We start from the raw sequence: 23825 nt of genomic DNA on the forward strand, positions 1-23825 counted from the left end.
AGAGAGAGAGAGAGAGAGAGAGAGAGAGAGAGAGAGAGAGAGAGACCACCAGCCCACTGAGCACAAACTTGCAAGAAGCAGAGCATGCAGAAAAAGCTCCGCAAGACAACAGTGCGGCTGCTGGACGGGTTTTGAAGCTACAGAGGCAGCAGAGCTTGTTGCGGATTACAATGATTGCCACAACTCAACAAAACATGACCACGGAGCTGGTATGTGTGTGTGTTTTATTTTCATTTTTCTATCACTACTTAGTTTTTCCATATATTTAGTCCAGTGTGTGTGCGTGCGTTTGCGCGCGTGTGTAGTGTCTGATGTGCAGTGGGGAATTCCTCATGTATGCCCACAAAACGATGATTATCAATTAGTGTTTTAGACCATTTCGCCCACTCAGACTTTTCCGTCAATATTCATCTCCTGGACAGCATTGACTCTGTGCACTGCGGTGCAAGGCTGGTGTGGTAACTCGACGTCCACAGCCTCTCACTCTTATTGTCGCTCTGTCCCGTAGAGACTTTTATACCATGATATCTGCATCACAAAAAAAATGTCGGTATAATAATCGCATATAAAAAATTGTCCCAGCAGAAAAAATGTCCCCTCGAACCAGGACAACGAGGCTCAAACCTACAGCCTGCACTGTATGATTGATTATCTCTCTGCTGTGTAGGTGTATTGTCATTGAACAAAGACTATGAGCCGATACATCCTCTGTTTGTGTTTTTGCTCACACTATTAACACTCATTGATTATGCCAAATGATGGCTTTAGTGAAATATCTATAATGTAATTTATTCTTTAATGCAGCTCTCCCATTTAATTGTAATTGACATGCACACCTGCTCCAATGCGACTTCTCCTGGTATTTAAGACAGTTCATCTCTGTTCATCACTATGTCACACTTTGTTTTTAATTGGATTTACTTACGTAACTACTCTAACATGCAGTGCTTCCTTCTTCGAATCAAACTTTCCTATGCTGCATCAGTCATTGTACAACAATTTTACTCTGGTGCTGCACTTTCTCCACAGTGCTGTGCAACAATTTAAAACCTTGCCAACTGAGCTCTCCTAATTAACAGATCTCAACAAACTGTCATTCTTGGGAAAGATTTTAAATCATGAGCTGATTCGTGCACAGCTACTCTGTTGGAGAAAGCATTTGAGAGACTATGGAGCAGTTAAATTAGGTCTAATTGGTATGCAATATGATCATGGTGATGTCTGACATTAAGTGTCACACTAACCTTCAGTTTATTCTACTCTTGGTGAAACCAGCTTGAAGGGTCCGTGTGATAATACTGCAGCATTATTGTTTTTTTGAGAGGGGGCCACACAAGGCTGCGGGGCTTATAAACATCCATTACCTGCAAATGTCGCAACATTTCATGTCACGATCTGTAATCAATGTTCTTTACACCGTGAAGCATTTAAGGAGGCCATACGATTGTCGGTCTCCGTTTATGAGAAAATGCAATGATTTATGGCATAATGTGGGTTGCTACTTGTGTCATACATCTGTGTGTCACAGTATTAGACCTACCACGATACAGTAGGAGCAAAGAGAATTGCAGAGTCAACATAAATGACTTGTGTTACCACTCAAATATGAACACCACATCAGAAATTCCATGCCAGGAATACATAATTCGTTGGTTCAGTTAATCCCTGGCATTAAGGAAGAAAATTATACTAATGATGTAATTCTTTTTTTTTTTTCAAAGTCAATATTGTTTTAACATTCATCCTCAGCACTGATGATGTGACAATATGACAAAGTGTATTGTTTTAATGTATAATGAGCATATTATAAGCCTATTTCTGGGGAGTCTCAGCCTAGTGACAAATGCCATATCTTTCGTCATATTTCACTGAAACACTACATCATGTCAACTGCAGCTCTCCCACATGGATTTAACTGATGCTGCTTGTTTCCTAGAGGCAGGAACTCGGTCACTGTGAGTGGCTGGACATACTGAGGAAAAGCTCCCTCATACATACTCATAGCCCTTTTGTACAGTCATTTTCTTATGCATGATGGGGAGCGTGAAAAGAATAAGACAGCGCGGCCTTGCAGTGCTAGAGGCTAAAGCAGCAGGTCTTTCATTTCACAAAGGCTTGTGCTGCATTGTCTGGCAATAGCCTCGAGGGCAAAACAATTTGCCCAGTTAGTCTCATATGGTGTCTATACCACCCACTTTTTTATTTTCTAATAAACACAAATGGAGAACGGGTGGCACAGTGAGTGGGAGCACAGAAATGTGTCTGGATGTGATGAAAGATAGCCTAGATATGAATCAATATTGATCTGTAGTATCTCATTACAGCTCATTGGTTACCATTTATCCCAACCACACTAAAGTTACAGCCTGCTAATGATGACTTTCATTTTAAATGAGGCAGTGAGAGATATAGACATAGCCATACAGACGTAGGTTGCTAATCTACAGCTTTCCCTTGAGAGCAATTGCAGCGTATCATTAAATTAAGGAGCACATAGGTTATATTGAGGTATTGTATGTGTCTGCCAATAGATCTCCCCTTTTTTATGGTGCTGGTTATACCATTGATGCATCTGCCAATGTCATGTAAGTAATAAACATCATTGCCTGATGTTAAAGGGGGCTTTAGAGGTATGCAAATCCAGAACCAGAAGCCCCAAACAGCCTGCAATGGCTCCCTCATTCCTCTGCCTATGATTTATTATTGGATTCTTCATGCCTCAAAGACACAGAAGATGGAGTTAAGGAGGTCTCCAGAGCCTAATTTATGAATTCTCCGCACTGCCTTGATTCTGCACAACCTAGTTGTATTGCTCGCTATGCAGATTGAGAAACTGTGTTTAAGTGTGGCTTGCTTTTTTTTGGAGCGCAACCTCAATCAATACAGTTGGAATTGTTTGATTGTGTGTGCAGTGCTCTGAGAAGAAGAAGGCAGTTATCTGGAATCTGTGTGTAAGCAGTTTAATTTACGCTTCCAGTCCGATAATTGTGATTCCTAAGTTGAAATGATAGAAAGGTTAGAATAGGTCTGCATAGAGGTGTCATACTTGGCAAGAAACAGTGTTCAACAGAGGTTGTCTTCCTAAAAGTCTCCTTCATCGCTGTATTCCCACTGTTAATTGTTTTCCCTCTGGACCATGTACCACTGTACACCTTATCGATTCTCTCATTTGGTTGAGTTAAAAATCCCCTCGCTCTGCTGGCAAACAGAAGAGCTCTCTCTTCTCTAATGCAGTTTTGCATGGTTTGCCAAACAAATCCTCTCAAGGGGATTCCTTCCGTAAACATAACCTTTGATTAACATTCCTGCACTCTTTGCTGTTTGACAGACACTTCATCTAGGCTTCTACTCCAACTCCTGTGGGATTTCAGAGGCTGAATAAATGAGATGGCTCTCTTAGATTCATATTTGATCTTGCTCTGAAGAAAACCTGATTAACAGAAGCCTGCCCTTCACACAGCCCAGCTCGTCATCTGTTTACCTGTGCCTGCAGTTTGTGCTGCACTAGATTCCCTCATGCATTGGGATCAGCGACCAGTCGGCACTAGCAGCTTCGCCAATGTTCTCTCTGGGGATTCCGCCCGGCACATCTCGCAAGTTTGACAAAACTCCTCATTCACCCAAACGTGGGATTCTCCCGGTCTGTCACAACGACGATGTGACCTTAATTGGAAGTATGGTCTAATGTCTGGGCTCAGGGGAATGATAGGAGCTGGGCATCCCATTATGATGATGTTTCCGCTCTCACGTTGCACACAGTAATTAGACGGACGACTTGGGATTGAAAATACTGTGTGACGGAATCAGTCAATAGGAGGAATTTAATTTAAAATGTCCCTTTCTACTGTGAGATCCTGGAATATAATTATTTATATGTTTACGTTAAGAGACATTCGGGTCTCAATTTTCCAAATTTCTAACAGTTCAGTCAAACAGAAAGCGCTGAAGATGCAGTATGAGTCAGTGTTGACTGTATACTACTCCCAAAGCCTTCATAGACTGCTGAAGGTTTCTTTATCTGACGGGAGGATAATGGTGGAGAGATTCTGTGCTGAGAGGCCAGTGGAATGAGACAAAACAGAGTGTTAGAAAGACCAGTATCGATATACGGGCATGGACATCAGTCACCCAGCTCTGGCCTGCCCTGAAGGTTCAAACATTACTTAAAAGTTGGTTCTGCAGGTGCAACTGGTAGTGGTTTTAATTTGAACATGCTATGATACTGCAGCCAAGGAGATCTATTAAAGATGAGACCTTGGCAGGAGTTCTGTGCTGGCAACCAGTCGCGATAGAACAGGCTGTGTTTGTCTTCCATTCATCATGGATATAAAGTAAAACTGCTTCCTTGTGATAAGAGAGAGAGACAAATTCTCAAAGGTGTTTCTAAAAAAAACATTGTGAATGGAGAATTTTTATCTTATCAAAATAAATGGCACACAGAGGCATAAAGACAATTTAGAAACCTCTCTGCTTCTGGTTCAACTGCATTGACCTTTACACCTCAGTCCCTGATGAATTCACCATCTTTCACTTTCCAGAAATGGATTTTTAAGACATTTTGACTCCAGTTAAGTGAGTGCATTCTCAGTTTTCAGCACTTTAATACACTATGTGCTACGGCTTTAAGTCAGATGGTCAATGGGGTAGAGAAGTGTATGTTTGTGGAGAGGATATGTTAGGTGTGACCAATAGAACTGATTCAGGGACAGCTGGTGTCACCCAGGGAGCACGGAGGAACAGCAATCTGTTGACCAGCAGGCCAAAATGCCTTCCTTCAGCTGCCCGCCTCCCTAATGCCTGGAGGAAGGTGATCTGGACAGGCGAGGCTGTGAAGGTTAAGCCAAAGGGTGGGGCAGCCATAATGAGGACTGAAATGTTGTACCTTCTGTGTGATTGAACTCTCACACTCCAGCGGCTCTGTGGCTCCAGCAGTGCCAGGCACTCGTTATGAGGGAGTGGAGTGCAACTTGGGAACAGCATGCAATTGTGCTTAATTGTAACTGATACTGATGCCGGCTCCTTCCATCAGCTCTCTCTGATCACATACAGAGGATATTCACAGAATCCTTTTGTCTCTTGATAACTGAAGCTTGGTGTATAATTTATTGTATAGTTATGTAGTCCCAACTACTTCTTCTCATTTTCATTGCCTCGTTAACAACTTCATCCAGTGCTGTTGAATAAATTCTGGTCCACCGAAGCAGATGAAATAGGTAGCAGCTTTTCCTATAAAAAGCACTCAGGCACCACATATTTCATTATAACTTTCACCACCTCCTTATTTTTTATTTTTTTGCCAAACCACATAGCCCATCAATCATGTAACAAGTGAAATGAGGCGATGATAAAGAAAAATTAAAGTGCGGCCAAAATTGCTGCCTCAATCAAGCTGGTCTCAGTCCCCCCCCCCCCCCCCCCTGGGGCTCGCTGTGTTTATGTGCCTGTCGGGGGGGCAATTTCTGTGAGAGCGTGGAGATGAAGCAGCACTAATGTCCTCCTCCACTGCTGTGCTCGCATTCATCACCGTGTTTGTGTGTGCTCTTTTCATATCAGGACCTGGGGAGTTCAGATGGTCCCCCGCGGAACTGGAAGGGCATAGGAATAGCCATGGTGGTGATCCTGGCTGTTATGTCTCTGGTCATTCTCTCCGTCATCGTCCTCACGCCCGGTAAGAAGAGCTGTATGGAGGACAAAAGGCAGCGAAGCAGAGATGTGTTGTAATTTAGGGAATTAAAGGGATAGTGTGATATTTTGGGAAATTTGTTATTTTGTGGAGAGTTAGATGAGAAGATCGATACAACTCTCACATCTGTAGAGTATGAGGCTATAGCTTGCAGCTGGTTAGCTTAGCATAACAAGACTGACAACAAGGGGGAACAGCTGGCCTGGCTCTGTCCAAAAGTAACAACATAGTTCTACCAACACCTCAAAAGCTCTCAAATTGACATATTGTATCTTGTTTATTTTATCTGATAGAAAAGTTAATTCACCCTTTTTTGTTCCATAGACTGTATAGAATTTGGAAGTAGTGCTACTTGACATATAGGTTATATTGTGGGCTGTATCTGTCTGCTAATAGATCTCACCCATTTTTATGGTGGTTTATGTATCTTCCAAAGTCATGTAAGTAATAAACACCGTTACCTGATGTTAAAGGGGCCTTTAGAGGTATGCAAATCCACAACCAGAATCCCCAAACCTGCGATGGACCAGAGGTTTCATATTTTTTTATTGTTTGACAGAGCCAGGCTAGCTGCTTCCCTCTGCTTCCAGTCTTTATGACAAGCTAAGATAGCTGGCTGCTGGCTGTAGCCTTATATTTATTGCACAGTTAAACTTATGAGAGTGGTATCCATCTTGCGATCTCCAGTTAGTAGCCAGAAAGAGAATAAGTGCATTTCCCAAAATGTCGAACTTGCACTTATGTGGACAAGCATTTTACAGATGTTTAAATTGTTTCAAACACGGAAGGTAAACGCTGTTAGCTCTGTCAGCAGGTTTGCCATAAGTCGTTGAGAGGCAATAGAAATGCTCCCAATCTCGTCTCTTTCCAGTCTTCTCTGCAATCTGTCAAATAAAGGCAAAAATGTGAAAAATGTATCGAAAACCGAAGCAGACGTATAGTCCAGGCTCCAACACGCTCAGGCTTTACTGTAAACATACTTTTTGATGAACTAATCAACTCTCGTCTCTTTGCCTCTGAAGATGAATCTCACTTATTACTCCGTTCCCATCTCACTATGGAGGATCTGGAGAGTGAAGAGTTCCAAGTACATGACCTCTGTGTGGCATGGTTGAACGGTAAGGACCCCTGTTCTGTCTCGCAAATTACTCCTAAATGAAGTGTTCATGTCAGTTTAATACCACTTAATCGATCTCACCTGAAACTGAGATGCTGGTTTGCAGCTAGCAGCTGTTTCTGCCTCTGTGGATTTAAGCCATCACTGTAATAACACAGGATCCTCTTCCCTGAACTGTCTTGACCCTGTCAGAAAACGAAGTGGCTCTCCGCACTAGAGAAGGACACGTCCTGTCGTTTAGCCTCAACAGCAACCTCACCTCGACTCTGGTGGACAACAGCTCCCTGGTGAGTTACAGCAACACAGCTTTTGAGGACAGGGGACAGATTTCAGTATTGATTGGCTCATATCCACAGACAGCTGGACAAATCGACTGGCCAATAAAGTTTCCAGATCGAGAGAGAGAGAAGCTGTTGGGTGCCACTTTCCCAAATCCCACACTTGAGACAAAAAAAGAATCGGCAGAGTGACAGTATCAGCTCATTTCCTCCAAAAATCTGGCTGCTCTGTGAGCCCTCTCAACATGTGGCTTCAAAGAGAATTTCCCAAGCAAGGGCATCATTTTGAACACCGCCTCTGCGCGACAGCCTTATATGGGTCATCGCCGAGGAGCTTAAAGCAGGGTTGTGTTGTCAGGTTGAGGACAAGTCTCTCCTCGGCGCTATGATGTGATTCGTTATCTCTGCTGCTCTTACTAATTCCAGAAAAATATGTATTCCTGTATGAATACCAAGATGCACATGGTGTTTCCCTAAATAAATGAATGGCTGACACAATTTTAGCTCCATATAGTGTCAAAGATTGACATTAGAATTCATAGTAATTAATGAAACTTTTTTAGACCAGAAAAATACTTTGCACATCTATTTCAAGAGACAGGTGCGTGGGAAAGAGGGACGAGTATTTATATATTTATATATATCATATTTACTCATTATGGAGGTTTGTATTTATTTATTAATGCTGAATTTCCATTTTCCATGTAAATGTATTTTTGAGAGCATTGAAACAACAAAAATTGTTTTACAAGTCAGAAAGTGTGTAGAGTTTGTTTGCAACTTTAGGAAGCACATTTTAAAACCAAAGTGACAAAGTGCTTCACAGTAACATACAAAGATGGTGAAAAGTATCTGTAGAAATATTCAAATTGAAGACAAGCAAAAACGGCTAAAGAATAAGAACAAATGAAGGCAAGGAAGCTTTGAAAACATGTCTTTGAGAATAAACAGAGATTTAGCAAAAGCCATGCAGAGTTGAGGTAATGTGAGAACGCTGTGGAGTTTTGTAAACACGCAGCAGAAAGTCCTGCCAGAACCTTTTGGCTGAAACAAGAACTAAATGCAGTACAGTAGTCAAGGCATGATGCGAATGATGAATGGATGATTTGTTCGAGCTGGTAGAAGGATAAGCTGAGGCATATTGGTTTCTGAATTCAAAATGACAGGACAATAGAACCGACCTTAAATGTTTCTGTAGGTTCAACTGGGAATCCAAAAATGACCCCAAGTTTGAGTATAAGCAAGTCAAATTTCTAATTCTGAAGAAAAATATTTAATTATATTATACCTACAACCACTTTCTCCACCAGCCCTGTCTTGATCCCATACAACAAAACTGCATTGTTTGTTTCCAGGGAAATGTATTTTGATGTGGATTGTTTGCTTTTGACATATCACAAATACGTTTAAAATGAGTCCCCACAAGTACTTTTGTTGCCTAAACCTAAGAAAGTAGTTTTTTAGCTTTTTTCCATTTCTAACATTAACCTCGTGTTTCAAACTGTTTAAAAGTACGGCTGTAATCCAGGAGAAGATATGTGCATTCTAATACCCATATAACCATACTATTTAGACTGCCAGGAAAAGATTTAGTATGTCCCAATACATAGTTTGTCAAATGCAGTATGCCAAAAATACCAGGATGTCCTACTGCATCTGGTCGCATTTTGCAGTAGTTTAGCCAGCATGCTGTTCTCGCAGTAGATATGAGCAAGAGGGTTCAAATTTCAACGTGCAATGTTATGACAAAGTAGTATTTCCCAAATGAATGCATACTGCATGTAACAGTACATACTTTGTAAGGGCAGCTGCAGTATGTACTAAATAAATAAATAAAAAGTATGCAAATTGCAACGCAGTGAACATTTCCCTCTAAAGGTAATTGAGAGAGCAGTTTAGTTTTATGGGAATGACATTTTGAAGGAGACAGGGTTGTCTTCCCCGAAAAACAAATGGAAGTTGCTGATGATGTGTTGTCTAATCTTTCAACAGGACCTGACTGCTACTAAATTTCAAGTGTCTGCAGACAAGACGTCTGTCCTCTTGGCGTATAACATTCGACCGGTAAGTTTTCTCCGAATGCCAAGTTGACTCAGAGTTATTCCAGAATAAGCTCCGTTAAGCTCTTTACCTTCAGAAGACATCCGGAGTCGTACATTGTCCTTCTAATATTAAAGACTGTTACCGCTCACACGGCTCAACGGGTCTGGTAGACCACCGGTTGCTGCAAAACCACGCTGAAATGCATCCTAATCAGAGCCCCGAAGAAACAACAGAGATAAGGAGTGAGAACATGAAGGAGGTTGAGGTGTGTGTGTGCGCGTGTGCGTGTGCGTGCATGCTGATTCTGCTACTGCAGCACTCATAAGCTCCATAACACCACCCGCCACATGACTGGGATAACATATGGGGAGTTGAATATTTAAACTGGCTGATGGCGGAAGGTGCAGGGGCCTGAGGAAAGCTTAGTGAGTGATCCGTGTGATAGTGGGGGGAACGGGGGAAGGGGAGATCAAGGAGGTGGAGGGGTAAAGTTGGAGCTGCAGTAATGAAATCGCCCTGCTAGTTCGGTGGGGAATATTAATGAGAAGCTGACGAGAATCACAATCGCAGGTGGTTTCGGACAGGCGTCGGGGTAGACACAAAACAGATCTTTTTGCTCCCTTTACTTTAACACCACATAGCTCAGTTCCTCCAGCCGCCTCGCTCTGCAAATACCCGCATCATTAATAAATAGTCGGGTTTTTCCTCAAAGGGCATGCAAGTTGTGTTATTTGCAAGTAATCAGCAACGGAGGGGAAACAGAATTAGGATAAAATGAAATCCCTCAGCACATTTTCCCCCACATTTTTATTAAAAAGCTGAAAGCAGGTTTTGCTGCTCTCTCGCACTCATTTGTTCAGTCACTTCTTTTCTGGGGGATCCTGTTGCTGTGTTGCAGTATTCGTCTCTAACACGGTGCATCCATTCTAACTGCATTATTCAGTGATTAACATACGTTCAATCACTTTTCAGATATCTCTATAGAGAAAGGGCTCAGATCTGTGTCCAATCTGTGGGTTGCTTGAGATTAATATCATTAGCATACTTTCTCTGATGTCAGCAGGAATTGTCTACTCATCTGTATGCTCAGTGAGTATTCACCCGGGAAGAAATCAGAGGCAGTGGGCACGCCACCTGGAATCATTTGTATATATAGAAATGTGTATGTTTGCGTGAGCATGGTTGGCATTTTGTGTGCATGGGGGCTATTCCTCCATTCTCCTCGTCTTTCCAGCTCCATCCCTCTCTCTTCGCTCCTTCTTCCTCACTCTCTGCCACTCTCTGGAGGGGATTTGTGCTGACTGAAGCAGTTTGCGCCAGGCACCAGCTTTGCTGTTCAAAAAGAGGAGCGGCACGCTGCCGAGAGTGGCAGAGAACGAGAGACAAAAACAGAGAGCGGTGGAGGAAGCCACTTGTGAAGGAGGGAGTTGGGCAGAAAAATAGGATATGCACCATTTGCCCTCAAATACACTGCCCAGTTGAAATCAATCAGAAGGGTTATCTAAGAGATGCTCAAAGGAGAAAGCTGCAGTGGAGAGAAATGGATGAGCAGGCTGTGGGTAAAGTTAAAAGGCTTCTCTGGATTTTGTGTTAGCTGTGGAGGCTTTAGGGAGGGTTTTGTGCCTAGTGGGGGAAAATAAATGGATTTTGATAAGAGGGTGTACATAGAAGTGGGGATTTAGCCACATAGGAACACGAGAGAGCAGATTTACTGTATACAGGAAAATGTCTTTCTTTAAAGCCTGTTTGAATTGAATGGGTTCAAAAACAAGAAAGAGAAGTCCCACATGTTTTTATAAAAAGAGTGATGGCGAGATACCATCCTGCCAAGACAGTGCAGTTTAGGGACAAATAAGATGCCAACGGAGTCGTGTCTACACTCTGCAGCAAACGCTGATGGGTGCTGGTATCAAAGGCAGCGCATAGTGGGGCTGCAAAAAAACGCTTGTGAGGCAGGAACAACGTTGAGAGGGAAGGATGCTATTATCTCTGTATTGTGTATCATGCAGTGTACAATATATATTACAGCTGTGTAATATATATATATATATATATATATATATTACACACGTTATTAACAAGTTAATAACGTGTGTTAACACAGATTAAAATATTATGAATATTTAATCTGTGTTTTATTCCCCCACCCCCATTTTGTAGATGTGGATTGGGTAGGAGGCGGGTAGTAAAGTGTGTGTGTGTGTGTGTGTGTGTGTGTGTGTGTGTGTGTGGGGGGGGCAGAGCAATCTGTAGGATTTATGATATGTGACTGGAAGCCACATTAGAATTCACTCTTTCTTTCCAAGACAGATGCTCTCACTGTCTCTGTCTGTTTATCACACTGAAACACACAAACACACAATAAAGTACAGCCTCTGCCACCAGCCCCATGATGTAAATCATGAGCAGAATCTCTGGGTTAATATACAAATCATGAATAGCTTATTGAACGTGGTGCACTTGGCTAAGCCCCCCCTGTGGTCTCGTAGAGTTATACTCCCTGTGACGACCAAGATCGGTCCTGCATCCTTTCCTTCCTTCCTGTCCTTGTTTCTTTCTCTCCATCTCCCTCCCTCCCTTTTTCCTGTAGTGTTGGACCAATTCATCCCTTCCTCTTCATGTCCTCGCAGTTATTTCCTGTTGTAATTGTAACAGCTGTACACCCTGTTCCACCCTCATGCTCAGACTTTACCCCGCAATCAGATTTCAATTTCATTTAGGTAGCCTTACAATTTATTTCTCTTTCTTTATCGCTGCCTTTTTCCATCCATGCATTTTCTAGCAACAGACAAACAACGCGGAGGAAAAAAAAAATCCAATTTCACCGCTAACTGTGCTGTATAGAGGATGTGACATTTAATTTCTTTGGGGACTGGTTATTCGGAAGGGTCAGGCTTTCGGAGGCCAGTGGGTGAATAGCTTGTTTCCAACCCTTTGCATGAGAGGAAAAGAAGAATAATACAAATCAATACATTGCCGAGAATTCATCAGGTAACGCTGTGGTCAATTGCGGTTAACACACACACACACACGTACACATGTACACTTTCATTGATTCTGGTCCCTTGGTCTTCTTCAGCGTGTTAATTGAATTATTCATCGAGCTGCTGATGCCTGTGTTAGGGTTGCCAGCCACAATAGATCTCAGTGGAAAAGATATTAGCTGTAACGATACTATTTGATAAGATTGTCTAACTTAGTTTCTGTCTTAACCCCACCTACATAAATAATTCCTACATATTATTTCCACGGTTCTTTCTTTGTGAACATGAGTTCGTGAGTATTAAGTCTGTGGCTGCTCCAAAGACAATAAATGGGAGATTTTTTTGGACCCACAGAATGTTTCTTTTTTCTGTTTTTTACCAAAAGAGCTTTGTTCTATTATAGTGTTTTCAGTTCTGAAACAGAAAATGTGCCCATATACTTGGAACATTCACCGGAATGCTCTTATGCTGCCTTCAAATGGGGTCATGTTTACCGTGTTCACGACAACGTCCCCCCTCTTGTGGTATTCACGACCTCGTAAGTGGAAGTTTTCTGAAAACTCTCAAGTTCTCGGCTGATGGAATCAGAAATGGCATAATATTTGTATACGACTGAAATATTGTAATTTCAGTCGTATAGAGTTTTTTTCATCATGCCTTTGCATCTCCTGCACTATCTTTCACACTTGCTATCTTGCTTAATTGTTAGCCTCGGTAATATTGCCACACATACAGATACTTTGCTTCTACTGCTTATTTTAGGTGAAAGAATAACATTAAATTGTTATTACACTACTATTAATAAAATAATTTAGGGTTTCTAAATTTTGTAGCATAATGTTGCTGCCCTTTTAAAAAGCAATAAGCCACTTGATGCAGTGCTTTACAGTGAAAAGAATTAAAGGATACAAACCTATCTTCCTGATGCCTATTGTTTAATTGTAAGGTGAGCTTCGGCAGGGCCCTCCCTAACCTTTGTTTCATTTGTATTTAACTTTCTTTATACATGTGTATGAGCATGTGTGAGCAGTAAAATACATGTGTGTTGTCATCTAAGTGCGGCACACCTGTGTGCATGATATCCTCTACCTCTTTCAGGTGTTCTCTCAGTCCTTCACAGCCTCCTATGCTATCTACAATGTGGCTAATGGGTAGGTGGAATCATGAATGCTAATGCATGGGCTGCACTGGGCATGAGCGTCACCAATGCAAGCAGACCTGCGGATTAAAAAAGTTCCCCAAATGAGTGTGTCTCATCGAATCAGAGCCTCATGTTTCTGTCAGACATGCATTCATTCTTCAGTGGTCTTTCCAGGTTCCATATCCTAACTTAAGGTTTGTACTGTACTTCAGATTTCACTGCCTGATATTCATATTCAGCATTGTATTAGTGGAAAAACTCTGTGGTAGCTGTGGATGATCCCTGGAGCTTCTGAGGATTGGTTATGATAAAGGAATTGAGGAGGACCTGCAGTATTAATCATTGCTTGAGTATGCCTTTGAGGAAAATGTTTGCCTGACCTTAGGAAGAAAATAAGTGCAGCTAGGAATATGTAACAAGAAATGTTGCACTCTTGCATGTACCAACTCCATTCTCTGTTTTGTTTTTCCCTGTCTGCATCTTGCTCCTTTGTCCTCACAGTGCAGTGTCTCTCTCAAGCAAAGCTCAAGGACAGGGCATAGATGGACCTCAGAGGGCTCTAAACAGGACACTCATCCCTAACAGAGGGCTTACGTCCCTGTATTTGTGTGTGTTCCAGGGAGCTGCTGGAGCTTAATCCTCCGGAGAGGGAGAAGGCAGTGCTACAATACGCTTCCTGGGGGCCTCAGGGGAGCCAGCTGGTAAGCCAGGGGCCCTCTCATTTATCTGATCAATGTGCTGTCTGCGTCGTCTAAATCAGCTACACCTGCCAATATGATAAGGAGATTTTTTCAACCTCAACAATCTATAAAAACAAAGTCCTTTGACATCATTTTCATAATGATAACATCAATGGTGAGATGAACTCCATCTCAGGGGTTATTGCTCAGACTGTGTTGCTATAATGGAGTTGTTTTACACTCAAAATATCATTCATCTACCTTCCCTGTAATGCAATTGGCTTTTTGCTGCTATGTCTGCAGCATATTAACTGGCAAGTAAAGATGATATTGGCTCTCACTTGTGCTGGCCGATGATTCATTCACTCTTGGACGGCGTTCGACCGGCGCTCGATTCAGGCAGCCAGCGATGAAGCCTTCAACCGTTCTGTCTTTGATATTGGATTTGCCCTGTCTGTCTGTGCCGCTCATGCCAGGCCTATGTGTTTGATGGAGATATCTACTACAAGCCGAGTGTGACCAGCAAAGCCCTGCGTCTCACAACCACTGACCTGGAGCAGAATGTGGTGAACGGGCTCTCTGACTGGACTTATGAAGGTAGGATGTATTCCTGCACTTAAACTACAGAGTGAAAAATCTGCAAAACCAAGCTGACAACAATGATTGTGAACAGCAGGTGTATGCTTTGAGTCTGATATAACAACTTGCACTGTATTTTAAAACAGAGGAAGTGCTCTTGACATATGTTGCCCACTGGTGGTCTATGGACGGGGCCCGGCTGGCGTACCTCACCATCAACAACTCTGCCACACCTGTGATGGAAATACCTCACTTCTTAGGTGGTCTCTACCCCTCCAATGTGCTCTTCCCCTACCCCAAGGTAAAAGTTGACAAAGACAAAAGCTTATAGTCACACTGGCAGCTCTGTGAGGCTGAACTTAACATTCTGCTGTTTAGCAGGTGTAATCAGGTGGCAACCACCGGTTCTGAAAAGTGACACCAATGGTGAAGTGCCTTTAACGTGCATTCTTTGAAATGACAAGTAGGGGGCGACTCCTCTGGTGACCCTAAAATGTCCCTACTTCTAACTTGATTTATTACCTCAGTTAACATGAACTATTTATGGTCTCAATCTCTTGTTTCAAGTTTTCTTCAACACAGTATGATGTTCATTTAGCAAGTTATGGTCCCATTTATTATATCAGTCACTTCTGGTTACAAAAAAACAAGATAGTGACGGCCAAAAACTAAGATGGCAACAGCCAAAATGACAAATTCAAGGCTTCAAAATCATATCTACAAACCAATGGGCAACGTTGCAGTGACTACATCCATTTATTATATACAGTCTATGGGTGTAATATTTGCCATGTTCACTATATGATATCTGCACCATATTTTAATGGAAATTCATAAAAAGATTGTCGAGACATTACAGTCTGAACCAAAGTGGAAGAGAATGGCCACGTTTTTTCAGCGTGGCTAAAAAAATTTGCCTGTGCGTACACTTTTTATTGAGTTTATTTTATCTTTTTTATGTGTTTTTTTTTTTTTTTTTTTTTTGTTGTGCTCACAGGCTGGCTCAAGTATCCCATCAGTCAGTCTGTTTGTGGTGAATCTGTATGGTCCAGCTCACACTCTGGAGATGATGCCTCCTGACTCCCTCAGGGCCAGGTACTACATCTATCTGAATGTAAGAACTAGAGATGCACCGCTACTGACTCAAATTGCTGGATAGGGTATCAGCGACAATACGCCGATCTGGTATCAGATACAATTATTTTAATAAATATTATATCAAAAATATTTATTTTGGTTTTGCTGATATTTTGTTTAAAAAATAATGATCCGAGTCACTTCCACACAGTGAGGTATACAGCTTCTTACCTAAACACTGGTATTGGATCAGTACCTTGTATCGGCTGATACCCAAAAGCCCAGTTATTGGGGCTGAAATAGTCGGAATGGTGCATAGTAAAAAAAGAATAAACCTTAAAGTCTTTGGACATCACCTATCAGATATTATTACTCGTGTGTCAAAATTCCTCTCCACTGTTTTTCCGTGGTCATTCCTTTGCACCACTTTCCAATCACTTTCCCCGTGTTTCATTTTCTGCATCGCCTCTTCAGAGACAACTACATCTCCATGGTGACTTGGATCAGCAGCACTCGACTCACGGTGCGTTGGCTGAATCGTGCCCAGAACCAATCGGTGCTCTGTGTGTGCGAGGCCACCACGGGGGCTTGCTCAGAGGTGAGCGGTCATCAGTCATTCAGCATTCGTAATCCACAAACGGCCTCCGCTGCAATATATATACGGCTTTAATAGAATTGTTCCTTCTTTTACACTGTGTTGGGAGTTGGGATTGATTTCCTTAAGCTCTCAAACATCTACTGACTGGATTAATATTTAAGGTCATTTGCTGCATGAGAGGAATCCTCAGTGATGTAGCGCAGTATTATATTGCTTGTTCCCTTTCGGTAAATCCTCACGTATTCCATGTTACCCATTGCCAATAGTGTATTATTTTTATATTTAATAATTAATATATATATAATAAGCTTTATTTACACAATGGCACTTTGCTTTAGCTTTGTAAATAGTGTGATTAATACATTTCTCTATATTGGGTGATTCTAAAACAAAAGAAGCACAAAATGGCCATGGACATAATGCAAAACAAACGACAGGTATGTATTGCTCATGTTTCATGTTTTATTACACCTGTTTGCCACTGCTGTCTGTCTTCTTGACTCAATACCTTTCCTCAACAGGATGTGCCGTTGTTTTCAGCAGACGGCTCTGTGTTTTATACAATCTTGCCAGCAAAACAGGGCGCTCGTGGAGAGTTTCATCATATTGCTGGTCTTTCAGCCCAGGTCAGTTTTTGTTTCTGACAAAATTGGTCGTTAACATTTCAACAGGAGTCACATAAAACACTGTGATTACAGATATCAGCAGCACAGACCTCTAAAGTCTGGTTTGCTTAAAATCCCCTTCTCTCTTATTAATTAGAGCAATTTGTTTGTATTTGTTTTTGTCCCTAATTACTAAAACACCACCTTTATCTAAGGAGTAATTTCACTTATTATGGCCGTTTTGCCCTTTACATCATTGAAGGAAGTTCAGTCAATTTCAATTTGGCAATTAATGCATGCCCAGAAATTGCAATTAAAAAGGTTTTATGATGCTGTTTTTTTTTTTTGTTGTTGCCATTTTGCCATTAGTGGACAGATTAAGAGTGTAGTAGCATATGTTACGTAGCTGTTGGGTCTCTTGGCACAGAACGGGTGAGGAGACACATCACTACTCGAAACACACACAGAGGTGAGCTAGAGGGAGGAACAGGTCAGGTGGTGGAACTGGTGGAAAGGGGTAACCAGAGGACAGGTAAGCAAGGCTGGGCCTGAAATTACAAGGCAGTTAGTGACAAGGACAACCAGGCAGAATATTGAACAAGTAATACTGAGAGATCTGAGAGGTGTCGGGACACCTTTGGGCTCATGCAAATCATTAGTGGCTTTGGCTCAAATCACAAGTTTTCTTTTTTTGCGTCTCGCTCACTTCAGTCATTAAAACATACTGTTCCTGAACAGTCATAGCCGTCAGTGCCTTCATTTGGTTTAACTTTATGAACTTTATCTTTGCTTCCCCCCCCCCCATCCTCTGACACACAATTGCTGTATCGCACCTATTTTTATTCTGTGTATCAGCTGGCTTCCACATTGCTCTTCGTCTCTGTTTCTGTGTAACGCAGCCTGTCATCCCCTCTGTCCCGCCTCGCTTCTTGACATCAGGGAGCTGGGACGTCACCTTGCTCTGTGCCCTCGACGAGACTGCTGGAAAAATGTATGTGAGAGTCACAGGTTTGGAGTGGAGAAGGGTTTAATCACCTTTCAGCGCTTTAAAAGCTTGCAGCTCCTTACTATGAATTGGGGTTAGAGTGGGGTTAGAGTAGAATAGTGGCAATCATTAAAATGATCATCTCTCGCTGTAAGCTGAGAGCAATTTCTAGATGTGTCAGCCACTGGGTGAATGGTACACATACGATTTTTTTTATTCAAAAATAACTCAAAGTGCAATTTTTACATGTAGCATTGATCTCTGTGAAAAAGCGCCAAAAGGAACTTCTTTAACCTTGACTTTGCTTGTGGCAATGCTTTGCCACTGAAGAGGGTAAAGAATTACTTACATTTGAACAGAGCAGGTTATCACTTACATCTGTTTTTATCCTGCTAGGGGCAGAAAGCCCTCATGAACTGACTGACTGAGGCATGAGCATCAAAGACAATCCAACAAAGTCAATTGAGGATCTAGTCCGTTGTTTGCAGTCCCGAAGCCCACTGGTTGATACTAAATAACTAAATAAGTGTTTCTGTCTCACCGTACTGTACTTACATAGTGGCAGATAGTTGACATATGATGCTTTGATGCACATCCACTTCACATTTGATTTATTTGATTCACCGTCCCTAATGGTGCTTTACAAAGTAAGTGTGATTTAACATGCTGAAGTATGTAAATCTGTGTATTCTCGTCATGAATAATTGATATCCAGAATAATTATGATGAAGTTAAGATGCCCAAAGGTGATCAGTGTTGATATAACTTGCTGTGTCTGTGGTTTGTGTTTCTCATCATCAGCTATTTCCTGAGCGCAGAGGAATCCAGACAAAGTAGACACCTTTACAGGTAGACATGCTTCCCTCTGAAACGGCGGCACAGTACACATTCTGTTCAAAGCTATTTAAACAGACACATTATTGACATTATAATGCATACGATATAAGACATAAGATATATGTGTTGTTAGTTGAAAAGTAGCTATGCTAGCATGTCTTGTTATTAACGTAGAACTAGAGTCTACAGCACAGTGGTGCTTTGAGATGAATGCTAACGTCAGCCGGCTAACATGCTCACAATGACTATGCTAACATCCTGATGTAGCCGGTATGATATTTACCATGTTCACTGTTTTGCATGTTAGCGTTTGATAATTAGAACCAAACACAACGTATTGCTGATGCTGATGGGAATGTCATCGGTTTAGCAGGTATTTGGTTATAAATAAAAGTATTGCACACATAACACAATATGACCTAATGGTGGCGCTAGATGAAATTAATAGGAAGTTAATTTAATGGCAATCCATCCAATAGTTGTTGGGGCATTGTTAAGATTCATCCTCTGGGCACCATGAATGTCTGTACACATTGTATGCCAATCCATCTTGTAGAGATTGAGATTTTTCAGTGGATAAGTGAAAGTTTTGACCTTATGGTGATGCTAGATGAAGTCAGAGGATGACAAAAATCACATGGGTTCATCCTCTGGTCATTATGAATATCCTTAAATAAAATTGATTACTAAAATTCATCCCATGGATTTTAGTTTGGACCAAAGTAGGTGGCCAACATTGCCATCCCTGAAACAACGCTTGCATGGTTGAACAAGCATTCAGAAGAGTAACTGCACATTAGTGTGTTGACGTGTGAATCGTTATTCTTGTGAGCTGTACATGCTCAAGGCCAAGAGCTGTATTTACACATTCATATAAGAAAGAACTCCTCTGAGTGGACTAGGACCCTCTGTGTTGACACACTTGTCTGTTCCCTCATCAGCCTCTCCTCTTTTTATTAGCCTACATAGCTTTGGGCTTCAGGAGATGGCACAACATTATGTAGGAGGGACTGTGGCTTGTTTGAATTTGGCATGTGATTAATCTTGTGTGGAATCTTTATGCAGCAGAGTGGAGAGGGTCATTGAGAGACTCGACACAGCAATCTGTATCACCGCTTTTATGTCTTATCGAACACGCATTTGTTTCTTAAAAGTCAACTGCTTAGTTTGTCTCAAGACACTGACACTTTTTCCTTAATACCTTAGCAATTCATTGACCCTCTCCTGGCACTAATAAAACCACTTTAGACTCTCCTATTCTTCTATTGTGCGGTCAATAACCTCTTTTCTCTTGTGTCCAAGTGTGGACCTGGATGGAGTGTTTCAGCGCCGGTGCATCTCCTGCAACCTCATAGATGGATGTCGCTTCTTTAAAGCTGAATTCAGCCCCAATCAAACCCACTTCATCCTCTATTGTCTAGGTAAATGAGAAACACAAAAGCAAGGAGTATGCGTTCAAGCTTCACGCTGCTCAGACAGCTGGTTTTAGAATGTTTTCTTTTGAAAAATCCCCCAGGCCCAGGAATACCTAAAGTGACGGTTCACAGTACAAAGGACCCCTCCAGTGAGTGTTACATCTGCTTGAATGACTTATTGTATAATGATGTGCACACACAGGCTTGTCTGCAGTTTCTTGGTACAGCCTGCAGAGGAAGCTATATTCAAACACCAAGCACAACACACCAGAAAGTAGATTCATTAATCTCAGGCTTGTGAACACTGCCCTCTGTCTGTAGCTCTCAGTTTGAGCTGTTTGCATAGAGATCATGAGGATTTGGGAAACTGATGGCTTAGTGTGTCTGTTGTGATATTTAATATTAATAATCTAACACACTGGTTTTTAATCTCCTGTAGGATACGTCGTCTTGGAGGATAACAGCCCTCTATCTGATGCTCTGGAGGACAAGAGGCTTCCTGAGACTCTGTTCAGGACTCTCCCAGCAGACAACCATGGTAGAAAAAAAAAAACATTGGCTCTATTTTACATGGTTTGATATTTAGGATATTGGCCACACAAAATACAAGCATTCACAGATCACCTTGAGTGTCCTTCTCAAGCAGTCAGACTATATTAAGCACTGGCTGCAAAGTGTCTCAACCTGGAAGGGACGAATATACCTCTGCTCAAGGGCCAGTGCCAGTTATTCTTTTACTATGATTGTGCATGCTTGTTCATGTTTTGTTCAGATTAAGGATTAACTATTTTTGTAATGATTATTTTTATGTGCTTCTGAGGTTCAGATGCCAGACAGAGCCTAAACATGTAGCAGCAATAACATGTCTGTGGACAGGTGACTTTATTTGACTCGTTTGATTTCCTTAGATCTACACCTGAAGCTATCTCTACCTCAGGGTTACGAGACAAACCTGCACCCTCTCCTCGTCATTGTGTAAGAATCGCTGAACAAGCAGCAGCTGAGAGTTATTTAGCCACCTGTTTTGCAACCTATGATCCCTCATCTTTACTTCACTCTTTCACCCCCAGCATCTGTCCCCGCACTTGCTGATCCTGTTTGTCTTGTCGCTCAGGGATGGCGTGCCTGGCAGTCAGTCGGTGACAGAGGAATTTGCCCTGGACTGGCCTCAGGTCCTCTCCGGCACTCACAATGTGGCCTTGGCCTGGGTGGACGGGAGGAGTGGGGTCGGCCGTGGACAGAAGACCACCAGCGTGGATCCGCGCAAGCTTGGCTCAGTTAGAGTCAAAGATTATCTGGGAGTTGTAGAGTAAGTTTAGTTATGCAAACAAAAGCTATATAATTGACATGTGAGAATACTGCCTGTAAACTGGTTAACTAATAGGATGTAATGATATGTGTATATATATATCCACAGGCTGTTGATGCAACTGCCTTACATTGACGATCGTCGGATGATCCTCTATGGCAAGGTTACAGCATTTTTTTAGATTTATAAACTCAATTCTCCTGTTGAAGCCATTAAAGCTATTGCATGCTTTATTTGTTTTACCCCTTTTCGGTTTCTCCTTGCAGGCATTTGGCGGATATTTAACTCTCAAGATGCTAGCTGCAACAGATAAGCTCTTTCAATGCACGGCCGCTGTGGCACCAATAACTGACTTCAGACTTTATAGTGAGTTGAGCTCATGTCATTAACTATTCAAACACTAAGTCCATGGGAATTGTGATTAAACCGAGACACAACTCATGTATTTGAGTTATTCCACTTATTTCAGGTGCTGCATTCTCAGAGAGGTATCTAGGCCTTCCAGCTAAGGAGGAGCATGCTTACTCGGTGAGGCTGTGGATATATTCTCAGTTGCAGTTTGTTTTTGCCCCAAAACAAATGCAATCTTAAAAGTTTCAACAAAAGCTGAACATTTAACATGTAAATGTGTATGAAGGTGGGATTTATCTGGCTGTTGTGTTAGACTGGATTAGTTTCAGCTAGTTGTACCTAATGAAACACTTTTTGTTTGCAGACTGCCTCTTTGCTGGAGGAGGTTAACAAGCTAAAAGATGAGAATTTCCTTATTCTTCATGGAACTGCAGATGGTGAGATTTTGTTTAATTTTATGTTTTTAATTCTATTTTCTCACCTCTAATTTCAATATGTGTGTGTATATTTGGCCAAAGCGAGAGTACACTTCCAGCACAGCGCGGAGCTCCTGAGCCGACTGGTGAAGGTGGAAGCCAATTACTCACTGCAGCTGTATCCAGATGAGGGCCATGTTCTGAGGGAGGCGCACAGCATCCAGCACTTCCAGCGGACGGTGGTGAACTACCTCCAATCCTGCTTGAAGCACGGCATCCTCCTAGATCCCGTAGAGGATGACGAGGAGGAAGATGACTGAGCCCAGAGCCCCTTCCCTCCTTCTGGAAGGACTATCTTTGGACTGAATGCAATTTTATGCATTACCTTGGGTCGGATTACCAGGCACAAGAGCAGAGGAGTGGGGACCAAACACATTAGATCACCTCGTACAACTTCTGGAAAAATTGATGTACTGTATATCTTGTTGCACATAGTTATTTTTGCTGTTATACTGTATGTTTGAGGCAGTTTGTTTACAAAATTCACTTTAGATGGTGTGGACTAGAAAAATACTGATTCTGCCAAAGGTTTACAAAGATTTTAAAACATGCATGTCATAATGGCTGCATGATGTGGATTAGTTTACATTGCATTTTCTGTGTTTTGCAGATCCCAATTTCACCCATCAGGGTTAAAAGTATATAATCTGCCAACAGCCGGGAACACATTGGAAAAAAATCCTTATTTCTGGATTACGGGATCATATTCCGATTCCTACAGATTCCATTCCTACAAAATAAAAAATGTACAATAGACACAAAACATTGTAATCCTAAACTCTAAGATAACAGGAAATCTGGCCCTACTGGTCACTGTCCTGGTCAGACTCTCCACAAGCTCTAAGATAACATTGTAAAATCTTATTTTAGGTCTTTTGCACAATTTATTCCCTGCTTAAATAAAGTTAAATGACCCATTTGGATAATTGTTAATGTGCCAAATACATTTTGTGGACTTTTTGCATCACTTGCATTTTGTGATGAAGAATGAGTATGCAACTGTAGCTATTTACACCACAAGCTCTGGTTCAAGGACGATGCAAGAACGTCTATGTGGGACTGTCTTTTTACTGTATTTGGAAGTAGGGTATGTTTCTGTTTTGGTACATCTTAGCATTTTAAACATTTCTCGTGTATTGCAGAATAAAATTATTTCTTTGAACAGTTTGTTGAGCCATTACCTTACAGTCCACAAAGGAAGTTGACCGGAGTCTTGACCATTAAACTATCAACTGAACCAGACTGGTAAACTGCATGCAGTAGGTTTGAAAACGAATGCCCTTGAATCTACACAACCGGCTACTCCTATTTTCCAACACGCATTGACAATAAAGTTTGAACTTCTTGTTTTACAGCAAAAATCTAGTTTGTTTCCTTCTCTAAACATAACTGTCTAACATAGCCATTTGGATAGATAATTATGAAAGAAATATCATGTGCTAACACTTGGTAATAATTACTGACTTTGATCTCTGCAAAGTGGCATTCAAAGCAAATATTATCAGCTATTACTGCTTTAAATGCCTACATAGATCATGGCCACTGATATTGGGTAAGAATGCCGAAAATATCACACTACATAATATATAAATAACATATCGATGTGGCCTATGATAACTGGCAAAAACACCATACATAGGCATATAGAATATAATATAACATAACAT

The 23825-nt window shown here is 41.6% G+C and overlaps 1 protein-coding gene across 2 annotated transcripts; it reads left to right on the forward strand.

Moving 5' to 3' along the window:
• Positions 1 to 67: 67 nt before the first annotated feature.
• Positions 68 to 23519, forward strand: LOC116382145 (inactive dipeptidyl peptidase 10). Of its 2 annotated transcripts, XM_031844925.1 has the most exons (25): positions 68 to 209; positions 5554 to 5668; positions 6706 to 6801; positions 6993 to 7087; positions 9071 to 9142; positions 13204 to 13256; positions 13866 to 13947; positions 14403 to 14523; positions 14652 to 14806; positions 15503 to 15600; positions 16057 to 16180; positions 16576 to 16617; positions 16702 to 16806; positions 17685 to 17776; positions 18572 to 18619; positions 19910 to 20028; positions 20124 to 20171; positions 20462 to 20560; positions 20931 to 20997; positions 21137 to 21331; positions 21440 to 21494; positions 21598 to 21697; positions 21801 to 21859; positions 22047 to 22119; positions 22201 to 23519. In XM_031844925.1, the coding sequence occupies exons 1-25, from the start codon at positions 171 to 173 to the stop codon at positions 22416 to 22418; spliced, it is 2370 nt and encodes a 789-aa protein (XP_031700785.1). In that variant the 5' UTR covers positions 68 to 170; the 3' UTR covers positions 22419 to 23519. The 2 variants fall into 2 exon arrangements, with proteins under 2 accessions (XP_031700785.1, XP_031700786.1); XM_031844926.1 differs by lacking the exon at positions 21801 to 21859 and having other exon boundaries at positions 22201 to 22292.
• Positions 23520 to 23825: the final 306 nt, after the last annotated feature.

The sequence above is a fragment of the Anarrhichthys ocellatus genome, unplaced genomic scaffold, assembly GCF_004355925.1.
Source record: "Anarrhichthys ocellatus isolate YVR2014 unplaced genomic scaffold, GSC_Weel_1.0 scaffold5, whole genome shotgun sequence".
NCBI lineage: Eukaryota > Metazoa > Chordata > Actinopteri > Perciformes > Anarhichadidae > Anarrhichthys > Anarrhichthys ocellatus.

Excerpts from the sequence above, each read along its gene's own strand:
- LOC116382145 (XM_031844925.1), top strand. The coding sequence starts at position 171 with ATGATTGCCACAACTCAACAAAACATGACCACGGAGCTG. Across the intron at positions 16,807-17,684 it reads TTGCTGGTCTTTCAGCCCAG|CCTGTCATCCCCTCTGTCCC; the intron begins GTCAGTTTTTGT and ends TGTGTAACGCAG. Across the intron at positions 21,495-21,597 it reads GGATGATCCTCTATGGCAAG|GCATTTGGCGGATATTTAAC; the intron begins GTTACAGCATTT and ends TTCTCCTTGCAG.